Here is a 16,690-nt window from a genome sequence, read left to right as displayed (position 1 = left end):
TGCAATTTTCAAAGAAATGAAGCTGAAAAGAATTTCTCCAACTCGATTATAAAAAAATTTCTTTCCATGATTTTCGAAGGGTGCTCAAAAAACTGTCAAAAAATTCATTGCGATATTCGAAAAGTTGCCTAAAAATCCTCAAAAAATTCTGGGAAATCAGTACATTTCGATGAGCGAATTCGAAAAAAAAATAACTGTTCATGGTCTTGGACTACGATTTTCAGAAAATTCGGTTTGAACATGATATTTTTTCAAAATCTCGAAACTCGATCCTGGAAAAATTGCTGGAATTCTCCAAGTGTGTTCGAAAAATCGTCAAAAATTCTTATTAAAAATTTAAGATTTTTGAAAAGTTGCCTTAAAATTTTCACAAAATTCTGGGTAATAGATTCGATGACTTTAATCGAAAAACGTTACATGTTGCTGGTTCAGGTCCAAAATTTTCGAAAAATTTGGTTCATAACTGAATTTTTTCTATTATCTCGAAAATTTATTTTTTTTATTTTATTGATTCTGGAAAAATTGTTGGAATTTTTGGAGAAATGAAGCCGAAAAGAATTTCTCCAACTCGATTATAAAAAAATGTCTTTCGATAATTTTCGAAAGGTGCTCGAAAAAATGTCAAAAAATTTATTGTGATTTTCGAAAAGTTGCCTAAGAATCGTCAAAAAATTCTGGGAAATAAGTACATTTCGATGAGCCAATTCGAAAAAAATAACGTGTTGATGGTCTTGGACTACAATGTTCAGAAAATTCGGTTTGAACAGAATGTTTTTTCAAAATCTCGAAACTTCTCATTTTTTATTTTATCGATCCTGGAAAAATTGTTGGAATTTTCGAAGAATTCAAGCAGAAAATAACTCCTAAAAGTCGAAATCTACTAGAAAATGCATTTAGGTAATTTTCGAAGTGTGTTCGAAAAATCGTCAAAAATTCTTATTGAAAATTTAAGATTTTCGAAAAGTTGCCTTAAATTTCTCACAAAATTCTGGGCAATACATTTTGATGAGCTTAATCGAAAAACGTTACGTGTTTCTGGTTCAGGTCCAAAATTTTTGAAAAATTTGTTTCATAAATGAATGTTTTCTATTATTTCGAAAATTGCCATTTTTTTTAATCGATTCTGGCAAAATTATTGGAATTTTCGGAGAAATGAAGCCAAAAAGAATTTCTCCAACTCGATTATAAAAAAATTTCTTTCGATAATTTTCGAAGGTTGCTCGAAAAAATGTCAAAAAATTCTGGGAAATAAGTACATTTCGATGACTCAATTCCAAAAAATAACGTGTTTATGGTCTCGGACTAAGATTTTTAGAAAATTCGATTTGAACATGATATTTTTTCAATATCTTGTAACTTCTCATTTTTTATTTTATCGATCCTGGAAAGATTGCTGGAATTTTCGAAGAAATCAAGCAGAAAATAACTTCTACATTTCGAAATTTACTAGAAAATGCATTTAGGTAATTTTCGAAGTGTGTTAGAAAAATCGACAAAAATTCCTATTGAAAATTTAAAATTTTTGGAAAATTTGGTTCATAAATAAATGTTTTCTATTATCTCGAAAATTGTCTTTTTTTTCAGTTTATCGATTCTGGAAAAATTGTTGGAATTTACGGAGAAATGAAGCCGAAAAGAACTTGTCTAACTCGAATATAAAAAAATTCATATTGAAAATTAGAGATTTTTGAAAAATCGTCAAAAATTTATATTGAAAATTTCAGACTTTGGAAAAGTTGACTTAAAATTCTCACAAAATTCTTGGCAATATATATTTCCATGAGCTTATTCGAAAAACGTTACGGTTGCTGGTTCAGGTCCAAAGTTTTCGAAAAATTTGGCTCATAAATGAATTCTTTGTATTATCTCGAAAATTGTCATTTTTTTATTTTATCGATTCGGGCAAAATTGTTGGAATTTTCGGAGAAAAGAAGCCGAAAAGAATTTCTCCAACTCGATTATAAACAAATTTCTTTCGTTAATTTTCGAAGCGTGCTCGAAAAACTGTCAAAAAATTCTGGGAAATAAGTACATTTCGATGACTCAATTCGAAAAAATAACGTGTTTATGGTCTCCGACTAAGATTTTTAGAAAATTCGGTTTGAATATGATATTTTTTCAATATCTTGAAACCTTTCATTTTTTATTTTATCGATCCTGGAAAAATTGCTGGAATTTTCGAAGAAATGAAGCAGAAAATAACTTCTACAAGTCGAAATTTACTAGAAAATGCGTTTAGGTAATTTTCGAAGTGTTAGGAAAATCGTCAAAAATTCCTACTGAAAATTTAAAATTTTTGAAAAATTTGGTTCATAAATAAATGTTTTCTATTATCTCGAAAATTGTCTTTTTTTTCATTTTATCGATTCTGGAAAAATTGTTGGAATTTACGGAGAAATGAAGCCGAAAAGAACTTGTCTAACTCGAATATAGAAAAATTCATATTGAAAATTAGAGATTTTTGAAAAATCGTCAAAAATTCATGTTGAAAATTTCACACTTTGGAAAAGTTGACTTAAAATTCTCACAAAATTCTGGGCAACATATTTCCATGAGCTTATTCGAAAAACGTTACGTGTTTCTGGTTCAGGTCCAAAGTTTTCGAAAAATTTGGCTCATAAATGAATTCTTTGTAATATCTCGAAAATTGTCATTTTTTATTTTATCGATTCGGGCAAAATTGTAAGAATTTTCGAAAAAATGAAGCCGAAAAGAACTTCTCCAACTCGAATGTAAAAAAAATTATATTGAAAATTAGAGATTTTTGAAAAATCGTCAAAAATTTCACACTTTCGAAAAGTTGCCTTAAAATTCTCACAAAATTCTGGGCAATATGCCTACGTTTAACGACTTTCTTGATTGATTTTTTTTTTCAAATTCAAATTATTCAAATGCGATTTCGCGCCGCTGGTTTTTTTCCAGCGCGAAATTTTGATTCATTTATTATAATATGTTTTCTAGATTTTCCATTTTAAATTAATTGGGGGTGTCCATAAATGAAGTCTTCGAAAAATCCATCCGCATTACTAGAAAATGTCAGTACCTGCATACTGCCAATATCCAACTGTATTAAAATTATATTAAAATTAAGATTTTCACCAATTACCACGAAAAATGCAGCTAAAAATTTTAAAATAAGCATAAATATGCATATTATCCGAGCCTTAATAATTATATAGATATGTGGGTTGCTCAGGGCGCGGTCTGATACTCCTAGGATATCGTTAGGAGAGGAGGTTTCATGTTGCAAGAGATATTTTACGATTTTCCTCGATGCAGACGTTTTGCGCTTGAATTGGAGCGCGTATTATGACTACATTTGTCAAGAAATGATCTCTACATTTCTTCCATTATCTCATTTGAAAGACTGACACCTTAGCCATCCCCCCGAGACATTAATATTCGCATTCGCGTTTTCTTGGGCGCGTAACTGTATCAACTCTCATCGATCATAATTTCCAACTTCGATTCGTGAATGTCTGGAGCGTCTTTAATGTTATGTAAATAACGGCGTGGCGAGAGCAGAAAGTGCTTAAACTAAAAGCATTCAAAATAATTGATGAATGGAAAATCTCTATCTCGTTGGTAAATAAAATTTTTATCATCCAGATCCGCCGGGGTAAACTAGTTTAAATAATAATTCAGAAAACGCTCAGCCCGGAGCCAGGTTTCTCTTCAATTTGCATTATTTAATTGGAATATTTACCGGCGTGCGGTAATGAATGCTTCTTTTTCTTCTTTTGTCTGGCCGAGAACGTCGGGCCGCAGCGACCAACATTTATCGCCTTATGTTAATGCCGGTAATTGATAATAGCAAACACGCCTTTCCGACACATCAATTGTTCGTGTTTTTTCCAGCGTCGCATCCACTATTATTATCTCGGATCTTCTTTTGCATAATTTATTAGGTACGTCGGTGTTTTTATTGACTCTTATTTGGATATCGTCCGTGGGCGGCGTACAAAAACCTGACGTGGCTAATTTTCTTGGAAAGGAGCGAAAAGGTTATTGTGTCGAGGAGTATATTTAATTTTGCCTTTCCGGCTGAGAAGTTGATAGTTTTCGAGTTTATACTCGAAACCAGAATACTTGCGACGAAACAGCCCGTGTCACTTGAGGAACTTAACTTTGGATGACACTTTAATATCACTCATGAATGTTGCTTTTTGAAATAACAAGAAGTTAATTGCCACGTCTATGTACATTAGTTCGTGAGAGGAAGCAAATTTTAATTAAGGCGACGACAAAGTAAGAGGATTTAAAATACAAGACTGAGCGGAGAATCACTCAGGGCGGACGTTTTCGAGCTTAGTGGCGTTTGCGACGGTTTTCAAAAAGATGATCGTGGGATAACGATTTTAATTTGCTACTTATGTACATGTCGCTGTCGCTAGAATGTATGGAAACGGTTAAATAACGTGAGAACCAATTGCACAAATCAATTGAAATTAGCTATAGGGGTACCAAGAAGTTGTGCTCTAATTATTATTCGTAAAACATTTTTTTTGCTGCATTTTTTTCGAGATTTTTTTTAATGGCACTTCGATATAATTAATGCATTTTTGAATAGAGTTTTTTGTTTCTGGATTCATCGATGTAGCACAATCACACTTTCTTTTTGATTGAAATAGCAAAATAAATTATTTTAAATAAGAATAAATAAAAAAAAATGACATAGTTAATAATTATCGGTTACGGTGACAAAAAACGAAGTTTCGCTCGAGTAGTAACACTTTTCAATGAAATTCATCCTGAGCGAGAACCCATTTCTAAGTCGACGGTTTCAAAAACGAAGATTTAATGAAACTGGAAGTGTTAAAAAACGTCCAAAACCTAGCACGCCAAAAACTGCTACAAATAATGAAAATGCCCTTAATGTTTTTCTAGACGCAACAGAAAATCCCAAAACGTCAAACAATAATGAAAAAGGAAAAGTTTCACCCATACAAAATCTGAAGTTACCAGCAGAAACTATGTTTTCAACAAGACGGTGCGCCACCCCATTTTGGACGTCAAGTGAGACAGTACTTAAACGAAATTTTTCCTGGCAGATGGATAAACCAAAGGGGTACTATTGAGTGGCCTGACAGGTCACCAGATTTAACACCTCTTGACTTTTTTTGTGGAGCTATTTGAAGAATCGCCTTAAGGAGAAGATAAGCAAAAAAAAAGTGATATGCTAAATCCAGTAAACAAATGTATCTTAGTAACGATAACTACCAGACGCACTAAATTTTGCACTTAGGACACTTACAGGAAGTCCCGTCTGGGATGGAAAATTCAATAAAATTCACAAAGGAATAAATTGTAGGAGATTCAAAAAAGTCTACCACGCCACCACCATTTCGTCGCCTGAGAACTTGTTTGATCTACAGAGCGGAGCGCACTCAGGCCAATATCGACTCTAAGCGATTTACTTTCATTAGAGCTGATCTGATACACATCTACTACGGAGAACTAACCCGTTTCGACCATCTGGTCGGACTTTACAACGAATAAGTGAACATCTTAACGATTTAATACATAATGTTCTCGAATTACAAAATTTACATTGCAAATTGTAATATCAAATGGTAAAACGCTCACCAAAATTTGTCACCGACAATGAAATTAAGTAATTTCCAAATTTTGTAATAGTAGATGTAATTTAAATTTTATATCCTCCGTTTATGATTTATGAAGCCGTGTTGAGTTTTTATCTTCGATGTGAAGATTTTTGGAAAAAAAAACATTTTCCCATTTATTGTTATTAGAAGCATGTTAAATCGTTAGTCAAGAGTTATATCCGTTGATGCGCCTCAGAATTAATGATGTCATTTTACAATTTTGTCGAATAAAACAAATGTTACTTGAATGTTAAAAAGTTGGGTAGTCCTGAATTTGTATTGAGATTTTTCGGCTTTTGGACTTCTCGATTTTTCAACTTTAGATTTTTCAATTTTGGATTTTTTCAATTTTACGATTTCTACATACATATTTCGATTTTTTAATTTTTCAAATTTTGATGTTTCTAAATTTTCAGTTTTTTTGATATTTCTTTCAGTTTTGGGATTTTTCAAAATATCAACTTTTCGATTTTTGGACACCTAGATTTCTTGATTTCTCGATTTTTTACTTTTTGGATTTTCAATTTTTCGTTAAACATATTTTTAAAATTTTTTATGTTTTAATTTTTGAATTTTTAAAATTCTAGGTTTTTCGATTTCTCGAGTTTTCAGTTCTTCTATTTTTAAATTTTCGATTCATCAATTTTTCAATTTTTAACTTTTATTCTCGGCTTTCTACTCCTTGATTTCTCGATCCTCTGATTTTTCGATTTCTCGATGGTTGTTTTTGAATTTTCCGATGTTTCGATTTTTGGATTTTTCAAATTTTGATGTTTCTAAATTTTCAGTTTTTTTGGTATTTCTTTCAGTTTTGGGATTTTTCAAAATATCAACTTTTCGATTTTTGGACACCTAGATTTCTTGATTTCTCGATTTTTTACTATTTGGATTTTCAATTTTTCGTTAAACATTATATTTTTAAAATTTTTTATGTTTTAATTTTTGAATTTTTAAAATTCTAGGTTTTTCGATTTCTCGAGTTTTTAGTTCTCCTATTTTTAAATTTTCGATTTTCCATTTTTTTTAGTTTTTCGATTTGTCAATTTTTTAATTTTTCGATTCATCAATTTTTCAATTTTTAACTTTTATTCTCGGCTTTCTACTCCTTGATTTCTCGATCCTCTGATTTTTCGATGTTTCGATTTTTTAATTTTTCAAATTTTGATGTTTCTAAATTTTCAGTTTTTTTGATATTTCTTTCAGTTTTGGGATTTTTCAAAATATCAACTTTTCGATTTTTGGACACCTAGATTTCTTGATTTCTCGATTTTTTACTTTTTGGATTTTCAATTTTTCGTTAAACATTATATTTTTAAAATTTTTTGTTTTAATTTTTGAATTTTTAAAATTCTAGGTTTTTTGATTTCTCGAGTTTTCAGTTCTCCTATTTTTAAATTTTCGATTTTCCATTTTTTTTAGTTTTTCGATTTGTCAATTTTTTAATTTTTCGATTCATCAATTTTTCAATTTTTAACTTTTATTCTCCGCTTTCTACTCATTGATTTCTCGATCCTCTGATTTTTCGATTTATCGATGGTTGTTTTTGAATTTTTCGATGTTTCGATTTTTGGATTTCTCTGTTTTTCGAATTTTAAATTTTGCGATATTTTAATTGTTCAATGTTTTAAATTTTAGATTTTTCGATTTCTCGATTTTTTGATTTTTCATTTCTTCCGTCATACTATAATTTTTCAAATTTTGATGTTGCTAAATTTTCATTTTTAAAATTTCTCAATTAATCTATTTTTGATTTTGTCATTTCTCGACTTCTCCAAGTTTCTATTTTTCATTTCTTCAATTCTTCGATTTTTCGACTTTGCTTTTTTGGTTTTTCGATTTCTCAATTTTTCAATGTTTTAATTTCTCAATTTTTGGATATTTCTTTCAGTTTTGGGATTTTTCAGTAGATTGTTTCTTCAACTTTTCGATCTTTCGACTTCTGGATCTTTCGATTTTTTATTTTTTGGAGTATCAGTTTTTCGTTTTTTAAACTTTAAATTTTTCAATTTTTCAGTTTTTAAAATTCTAGATTCTTCAATTCCTCGAGTTTTCGGTTCTATATTTTAATTTTTTAAATTCCCGAATTTTTTAATTTTCGGTTTTTCAATTTTTTGAGACCTCAATTTATCGAGCTTCGTATGTTTCGATGTCGTGATTGTTTAATCTCTCGATTTATCAATTTTCCATTTTTAACTTCGACTTTTCGACTCCTCGATTTCTCCTTCTTTTGATTTTCCAATTTCTATATGTCTCAGTTTTTGAATTTTTCGATGTTTCGATTTTTTACTTTTCGGCTTTTCGATGTTTCGAATTTTATTTTTTTTGATTTTTTGATGTTTAGATTTCACCATTTTTCAATTTTACGATATTATGATTTTTCATTTAAATTTTACACTTTTCGGCTTTTCGATTTTTCAAATTTTGACGTTTCTAAATTTTCAGTTTTCGGATTTCTCAATGAATCTATTTTTTGATTTTCCCATTTTTCGACTTCCCAAAGTTCCGATTTTTCAGTTTTTGACTTTTCAAACTTTCGATTCTTCAATTTTTCTTGAATTTTTCAATTTATCGATACTAGAGTTTTGGGGTTTTTTATTATTTTGACTTTTCGATTTTTCAAGTTTGATATATGTATTTCGATTTCTCGACTTTTTACTTTTTGGATTTTCAATTTTTCGTTTTTTAAACTTCACAAATTTCAAATTTTCGACTGTTTTATACTTCGATTCTCAAACTTTTCGATATTTAAGTTTTCAGTTTTTAAAATTGTAGGTTTCTCGATTTATCGCGTTTTCAGTTACTCTTCTATAGTTCAATTTTTCATTTTTCGATTTGTAAATTTTAGATTTTGAAATTTTTATTTTTTTATTTTTCCATGATTCCTCGATTTTACAGTTTTTCAATATTTTAAATTTTACGTTTTTCGATTTCTTGATTTTTCAGTTCTTCAATATTTCTGTTTTTCAATTTTTCAACTTCTCGACTTTTAGATTTTTCAAGTTGTCGATTTCCCAATTTTGTCAACATTATCAATTATCAGTTTGAGGAACTTTTCAATTCATGTTCTTTTTTAATTTTTCGATTTTTAAAATTTTATAATCCAATTTTTCAATTTTTCGGTTTTTCGATCACTTTTAGCGTTCTTGCTAAAAGTAAAAGTAAAAACTAACTACCAAAGTTGTGACTAAAAATATGTGAAATTAATACAAAATAGAACAAAATCTATTGCATGATTACGGTTCCTCTAGTATTGCTAATTTCTGACGTTTTGTTAGTATCAAACACAGAATTAACTCTTAGTTAAACAAAAACAAAAAATAATTGCATGTCAAAATCGATATATGTTTGTAGATAAAAGCATCTAAATAATAACTATTTCTCGCAGAAATTCTGAACGCTTAGAGCGAGATTGGCCTGAGCGCGCTCCGGTCTGTGGATCAAACAAGTTCTCAGGCGACAATTTCCCTTATATCAAAATAGTACTTACCACAGTGCGAATCCTAGTCCACAATACGGGTCTAAACAAAGCGCTATATGCCTACTGGGATACAGTTCGCATGCTAGTTTCATACTCCTACACAAATTAGTGACCGCAGCGTGCGACATCTTGATCCCGGCCAGCATCCCCGTCGTCGAAACGCTAAAATCAAGATAAGCCAACATTTCCGCCGTCGGCGCTCTATAAACCACGGGCAACTTCTTCTTAGGCATGTCGTCCGTGTCCAAAATCGCCGGCCAGGATTTAATATCCACCACATTACTAGCTTCTTTCGATCGAAGCAGTTTGATCACAGCTTGCGTGGATAGCACCAGTACGGACTTGGAGACGTCGACGATCATGCGCACCGTCGGCAGCGTGGTCTGGAGGTTCTGCGGGTGCGGCGGGCGGATGGTGACCGGGACCGCGCCGATGTAGAGGCAGCCGTAGAAAGCGCAGATCAGGTCGAGGCCGGGCGGGAAGATCAGGGCCACGTGGTCGCCGGTGTTGATCCGGCCCTTCTCGTTCAGCAGGTTGCCTATGCGCTCGGCCCGTTTGTGTAACTCGGAGCAGGACAGGACCTTCGCCACCGCGCCCTTGCTGTTCAGGAGGGTGAAGAGCACGTGGTCGGAGGTGCACTGCGCCCTCCAGCGCAGGATCTCGGCGATGAACTGCTGCTGCAACAGCGATTAACAAATGACGACCGGGTGCGTGAGGTTACGTCACCGCGCTACCTTCTTCGAGGAATCGCTCTCCTCGTCGAGACCTCCAATGTCCCTACCTTGCGCGCTAGCGAGCCTATTACCTTGAACGAGATTTCCGACGATTACAGACGCCGGACCCACGTCTGAAACACAGTCGGTTGCTGAAATGCAGAGGAACAACATGCTATAGCATCACTCAAGCAAAAGCTCTTTTGTTAGTTCAGGTGAGCCGACTACAACTATCCACTAGACAGGGTGAGAGTAGACGTAGACGTTGTAGCGTGTACCTGACCAGACAGTGTCACATACCGGAGGTATGTCAAAAAGGGGGCTTTCCAGTCGTTAGTAAATGCAACACTGCTGCATTCGGTTACACAGAAATTAGGAATTAGTTACAGGTGGCTCCGCACGTGTGCAGGTTTGTACAGAGTCAGTCACAATGAGGGTGTACCAGTGAGAGTGAAATATTCGAAATGAAACGGGTCCACCAAACGGAACTGCCCGATACCGGGCGGCAGGGCTGCGCGGTTTACGGTAAACAAACTATTTTGAGGTTATGTTAACAAATTTAACCATACAATTCTATGAACTTAACAGCTTGGCAACTTAAGTCACTACAATATCACCAATCAGAAGCTTAGATTTTTCTGGAAAATACCCAAATCGAAATTTTTTAGTCGCCCTCTGCTACCCCCCCCCCCCCTATTTTCTTAGAGGTTATATCATTTGCCAGAATCAGTCTTATCTTAGCAAGTACTTTATAGTACAGGAAATATAAAATATTAATAATAAAGAATGTGGCCTTCGCAAGAAACATGTGCTTAGGGGTATAAAAATTCATATTTTAGAATAAAATAGACAGAAAAAATAAAATATTTCGGTTAAAAAAATGAAAAAAAGACAAATAGGCAAAACAAGTAGGACATTTATACAGGATCGCTAGATATTTATATCTTGAGAACCAATTGTACGTTCGTCTTTTCATAACAAAATACTTAAAATATCTTTAAAATGGTAACTTTTCGAAGCGAAATATGGATTTTGCAATTACGATCCGCCCCTCGGTCAGACAACTAATGAAAAATTAACACAATTAAGATCGGGGCGGATATAGGTGAGGCTTAATCTTTGGCTTTCTTTTTTACTTAATAATTTGAGTTTTCTTTGAACAACACGATTATTTGAGAACATGTTTCAGATGGTAATTTCTTGCAGAAAACTAAGCGTTTTGCAATTAAGTTCCACCCCTGTCTCGCGACAATAAAAAAATCACAATTGAAATAGGGCGGGTGAGCGGGGCTTATATTTTATTTTTTTGTTTCTTAATATATGATTCTGGTAATAACATACCCTCTAAGAAAATAGGGGGCGGTGCTAGTACTTCCTAAGGATCAGACTGATTTTTGCAGATGATATACTTTTTAAAAAAGAGAGGGCGGGTGGGCGGGGCTAGTGTTTGCAAAGACAAGACTGAACAATATCACAAGTAGTTACTACAGTGAAAAAGGGGTATAGAAAAACTAAACCCAGCTCACCCCAATTTGTGTTAATGAATTGTCGACAGTTTTTTCTACACCCCTTCTTCATTCTAGTGACTACTCTTGATATTGTGCAGTCTTATCTTAGCAAATACTAGCCCCGCCCACCCGCCCTCAATTTTCCTAGAGGGTATATGATTTGCCAAAATCAGTCTTATCTTGCAAATACTTTATGGTACAGGAAATATAAAATACTAAAAATAAAAAATGTACCGTTTGCAAGAAACATGTGCTTAGGGGTATAAAAAATTCAGATTTTAAAACAAAATAAGACAGAAAAAAGTAAAACATCTACATGAAAAAAAAATGAAAAAAAGGCACTCATAACCAAAAATAGACAAATAAGCAAAACAAGTAGGGCTCAAATAAAAGGATTTTCTGAGAAACACATTTATTCAAGATCGCTAAAATCTATGGAAACGGAATTGAGAACAAATTGTCCGTTCTTTTTTTCATAACAAAATACTTAAAATAAGTTTAAAATGTCAAGTTTTTGAAGTGAAATATCGATTTTCCAATTACGATCCGCCCCTCGGTCTGACAACCAATGAAAATTCATCACAATTGAGATTGGGGTGGGTGTAGGTGGAGCTTAATCTTTGGCTTTCTTTTTTACTTAATAATAATTAGAGTTTTCTTTGAACATCACGATTATATAAGAACATGTCTCAGATGGTAATTTCTTGCAGAAAACTAAGCATTTTGCAATTAAGCTCCGCCCCTGTCTCACGACAATTAAAAAAAAATCACAATTGAGATCGGGCGAGTGGGCGGAGCTTATATTTTGCTTTTTTGTTTCTTAATATATGATTCTGGCAAATGACACACCCTCTAAGAAAATAGAGGGCGGTGCTGGTAGTTCCTAAGGTACGACTAATTTTGGCAAATGTCGTATTCTCTAATAAAAATAAAGGGTGGGTGGGTGGGGCTAGTACTTGTCTAAAGATGAGACTAATTTTGGCAGATGATATACTCTTTAAAAAAGAGAGGGCGGGTGAGCGGGGCTCGTATTTGCTAAGATAAGACTGATTCTGGCAAATGATATACCCACTAAGAAAATAGAGGGAGGATGGGCGGGGTTAATACTTATAACTTAAAACACATTTACACTTTTGAACTTCACTTTACGAATATCATTTGCCAAAATCAGTCTTATCATAGCAAATACAAGCCCCGCCCACCCGCCCTTTCTTTTTTTAAAGAATATATCATCTGCCAAAATCAGTCTCATCTTTACAAGTACTAGCCCCACCCACCCGCCCTTTGTTTTTTAGAGGGAATGTCATTTGCCAAAATCAGTCTTACCTTAGCAAATAGTAGTCCCCCCCCTATTTTCTTAGAGGGTACATCATTTGCCAAAATCAGTCTTATCTTAGCAAATACAAGCCCCGCCCACCCGCCCTCTCTATTTTTAAAGAATATATCATCTGCCAAAATCAGTCTCATCTTTACAAGTACTAGCCCCACCCACCCGCCCTTTGTTTTTTAGAGGGAATGTCATTTGCCAAAATCAGTCTTACCTTAGCAAAGTAGCCCCCCCCCCTCTATTTTCTTAGAGGGTACATCATTTGCCAAAATCAGTCTTATCTTAGCAAATACAAGCCCCGCCCACCCGCCCTTTCTTTTGTTAAAGAATATGTCATCTGCCAAAATCAGTCTCATCTTTACAAGTACTAGCCCCACCCACCCGCCCTTTGTTTTTACAGGGAATGTCATTTGCCAAAATTAATTTTACCTTAGCAAAGTAGCCCCCCCTCTATTTCCTTAGAGGGTATATCATTTGCCAAAATCAGTCTTATCTTAGCAAATACTAGCCCCGCCCACCCGCCCCTTATTTTCTTAAAGGCTTTATGATTTGCCAAAATCAGTCTTATCTTCGCAAGTACTTTATAGTATAGGGGATATAAAATAATAAAAATAAAAAATGTGCCTTTTGCAAGAAACATGTGTTTAGGGGTATAAAAAATTCAGATTTTAGAAGAAAATAAACAAAAAAAAGTAAAAGATTTAGGTCAAAAAAATGAAAAAAGGGCACTCAAAATCAAAAATAAACAAAGAGGCAAAACAAGTAGATTTCAAATAAAAGGATTTTTTCAGATACACATTTATGCAGGATCGCTAGAATGTATGGAAATTGTTAAATATCTTGAGAACCAATTGTACGTTCGTCTTTTCGTAATAAAATTCTTAAAATATGTTCAAAATGGTAAGTTTTTGAAGCGAAATATAGATTTTGCAATTACGATCCGCCCCTCGGTCTGATAACCAATGAAAAATTTATCATAATTGAGATCGGGGCGGATATAGGTGGGGCTTAATCTTTGGCTTTCTTTTTTACTTAATAATAATTATTATTAATTAGAGTTTTCTTTGAACAATACGATTATTTAAGAACATGTTTCAGATGGTAAAATCTTGCAGAAAAATAACCATTTTGCAATTAAGCTCCACCCCTGTCTCACGACAATTAAAAAAAATCACAATTGAGATAGGGCGGGTGGGCGGGACTTATATTTTGCTTTTTTGTTTCTTAATATATGATTCTGGCAAATGACATATCCTCTAAGAAAATAGAGGGCGGTGCTGGTAGTTCCTAAGGTACGACTGATTTTGGCAAATGACGTATCCCCTAAGAAAATAAAGGGCGGGTGGGTGTTGTTAGTACTTGTAAGGATCAGACTGATTTTTGCAGATGATATACTTTTTAAAAAAGAGAGGGCGGGTGGGCGGGGCTAGTGTTTGCTAAGATAAGACTGAACAATATCACTAGTAGTCACTAGAATGAAGAAGGGGTGTAGAAAAAACTAAACCCAGCTCCCCCCCATTTTCTTAGAGGGTATATCATTTACCAAAATCAGTCTTATCTTAGCAAAGACTAGCCCCGCCCACCCGTCCTCTGATTTCTTAGAGAGTATACCATTTGCCAAAATCAGTCTTATCTTAACAAGTACTTCATAGTACAGGAGATATAAAATTTTAAAAATAAAAAATGTGCCCTTCGCAAGAAACATGTGCTTAGGGGTATAAAAAATTCAAATATTAGAACAAAATAGACAGAAAAAAATTAAATATTTAGGTGAAAAAAAAGCAAAAAGGCTAGTATGTACTTGTAAAGATGAGACTGATTTTGGCAGATGATATACTCGTCAAAAGGAGAGAGGGCGGGTGGGCGGGGATAGTATTTGCTAAGATAAGACTGATTCTGGCAAATTATATATCCTGTAAGAAAATAGAGGGAGGGTGAGGGTGGGGGGGGGGGGGGTTAGTATTTATAACTTACACTTGTGGATTTTTGAACTTCACTTTAGGAAAACCCAACACGAACTAATTGATACAGGAAGAGAACTTGAAAAGAAAGTTGTAGAAGGGTTTGTTGTACTTAATACATCAAAGTTCTTCCTAGAAAAGCAATAGACAACTTGTGTCGGGGTTTGTAAATGGATGTTTTAATTATTTTCAAACCTAACTATAAAAATCGATTTCTGTTATTGAATCATCGCCATTTTGATAACGGAATTCCCCAACCCTTTTACCCAAAACTCAACTGTTATCTTGATCCCCCAGTTCGAATGGAATACTGTTGGTTGTGTTATAGTTTCCCCAGTTCTAATTCGGTTTTATGATAGTACCCCACTGTGTAAAAGTTAACTTCCTTAACAACAGAATCATAATCATAAATAAGGATTCAACCATGGCTTGTATAATCATTAAATCCTTATTACTCTCCCATCTCCGGCAGCAGTAATATTTTGTTAAGGACGTTAACTTTTACACATTATAAAAGCGAATTAGAACTGGGGAAACTATAACTATCAATTTATCACTTTCTACAGGGTCTTTCTAAGCAAGCAATAGCTTTACAACTTCCATCTCAGAGCCAATAAAATGAGCGATCAAAAGGGAATACGGGTAAGTGGGCAGGGCCACTACTGACATTGTTTTAAATCTTAGATTCTACCGTTTTTCAAAATAGAATTCAATTAACATTTTACAGTGAATAAAATAAGTCATTGAAATGGAGAAAAGAATGGGGGGGGGGGGTAGTTTTTTACACTCCTTCATTCTATAGTGACTGCTCTTGATATTGTTCAGTCTTATCTTAGAAAATACTAGCCCCGCCCACCCGCCCTCTATTTTCTTAGAGGCTTTATGATTTGCCAAAATCAGTCTTATCTTAGCAAGTACTTTATAGTACAGGAAATATAAAATATTAATAATAAAGAAAGTGCCCTACGCAAGAAACATGTGCTTATGGGTATAAAAAATTCAGATTTTAGAAGAAAATAGAGGGCGGTGCTAGTACTTCCTAAGGTACGACTGATTTTAGCAAATGACGTATCCTCTAAGAAAATAAAGGGCGGGTGGGTGGGGCCAGTACTTGTAGAGATGAGACTGATTTTGGCAGATGATATATTCTTTAAAAAAACAGAGGGCGGGTGGGCGGGGCTAGTATTTGCTAAGATAAGACTGATTCTGGCAAATGATATACCCTCAAGAAAAGAAAAGGAGGGTGGGCGGGGTTAGTATTTATAATAATATCACTTTACGAAAACCCAACACGAACTAATTGATACAGGAAGAGAACTCGAAAAGAAAGTTGTAGGAGTTTAGTTTTTTACACATTTTCTTCATTCTGGTGACTACTCTTGACATTATTCAGTCTCATCTTAGCAAATACTAGGCCCACCCACTCCCCCTCTATTTTTTTAGAGGGTATATCATTTGCCAAAATCATTCTTATCTTAGCAAATACAAGCCCCGCCCACTCGCCCTCTCTTTTTTTAAAGAATATATCATCTGCCAAAATCAGTCTCATCTCTACAAGTACTAGCCCCACCCACCCGCCCTTTGTTTTTTACAGGGCAAGTTATTTGCCAAAATCAGTCTTATTTTAGCAAGTACTTTATAGTACCGGAAATATAAAATATTAAAAATAAAATAAAAAATGTGCCCTTCGCAAGAAACATGTGCTTAGGGGTATAACAATTCAGATTTTAGAAGAAAATAGAGGGCGGTGCTAGTACTTCCGAAGGTACGACTGATTTTGGCAAATGACGTATCCTCTAAGAAAATAAAGGACGGGTGGGTGGGGCTAGTACTTGTAGAGATAAGACTGATTTTGGCAGATGATATATTCTTTAAAAAAACAGAGGGCGGGTGGGCGGGGCTAGTATTTGCTAAGATAAGACTGATTCTGGCAAATGATATACCCTCAGGAAAATAGAAGGAGGGTGTACTTATAACTTAAAACACTTTTACACTTTTGAACTTCACTTTACGAAAACCCAACACGAACTATTTGATATAGGAAGAGAACTTGAAAAGAAAGTTGTAGGATTTTAGTTTTTTACACTTCTTCTTCAT

General features: G+C 33.9%; 1 protein-coding gene across 9 annotated transcripts in view; it reads right to left on the bottom strand.

Moving 5' to 3' along the window:
* The window catches only part of LOC135139543 (disco-interacting protein 2), a 309,775-nt gene that overhangs the window by 12,275 nt on the left and 280,810 nt on the right, over positions 1-16,690 (bottom strand). For 6 of the 9 annotated variants that reach the window (XM_064069816.1, XM_064069818.1, XM_064069821.1 and 3 more), the window contains 2 exons: positions 9,819-9,949; positions 9,094-9,761 (listed from right to left, as the gene is read on the bottom strand). In XM_064069816.1, coding sequence (XP_063925886.1) covers positions 9,094-9,761; positions 9,819-9,949 — 799 coding nt within the window. The remainder of the gene's footprint in view (positions 1-9,093; positions 9,762-9,818; positions 9,950-16,690) is intronic. The other 3 variants (XM_064069819.1, XM_064069825.1, XM_064069817.1) reach the window with 2 other exon arrangements.

Source organism: Zophobas morio, unplaced genomic scaffold, assembly GCF_036711695.1.
Source record: "Zophobas morio isolate AGI-343-1 ecotype UQ-CSIRO unplaced genomic scaffold, CSIRO_AGI_Zmor_V1 ptg000031l, whole genome shotgun sequence".
NCBI classification, from domain to species: domain Eukaryota; kingdom Metazoa; phylum Arthropoda; class Insecta; order Coleoptera; family Tenebrionidae; genus Zophobas; species Zophobas morio.
Note: the sequence above shows the minus strand (reverse complement) of the source record. Positions and strands in the feature narration are given on the sequence as shown.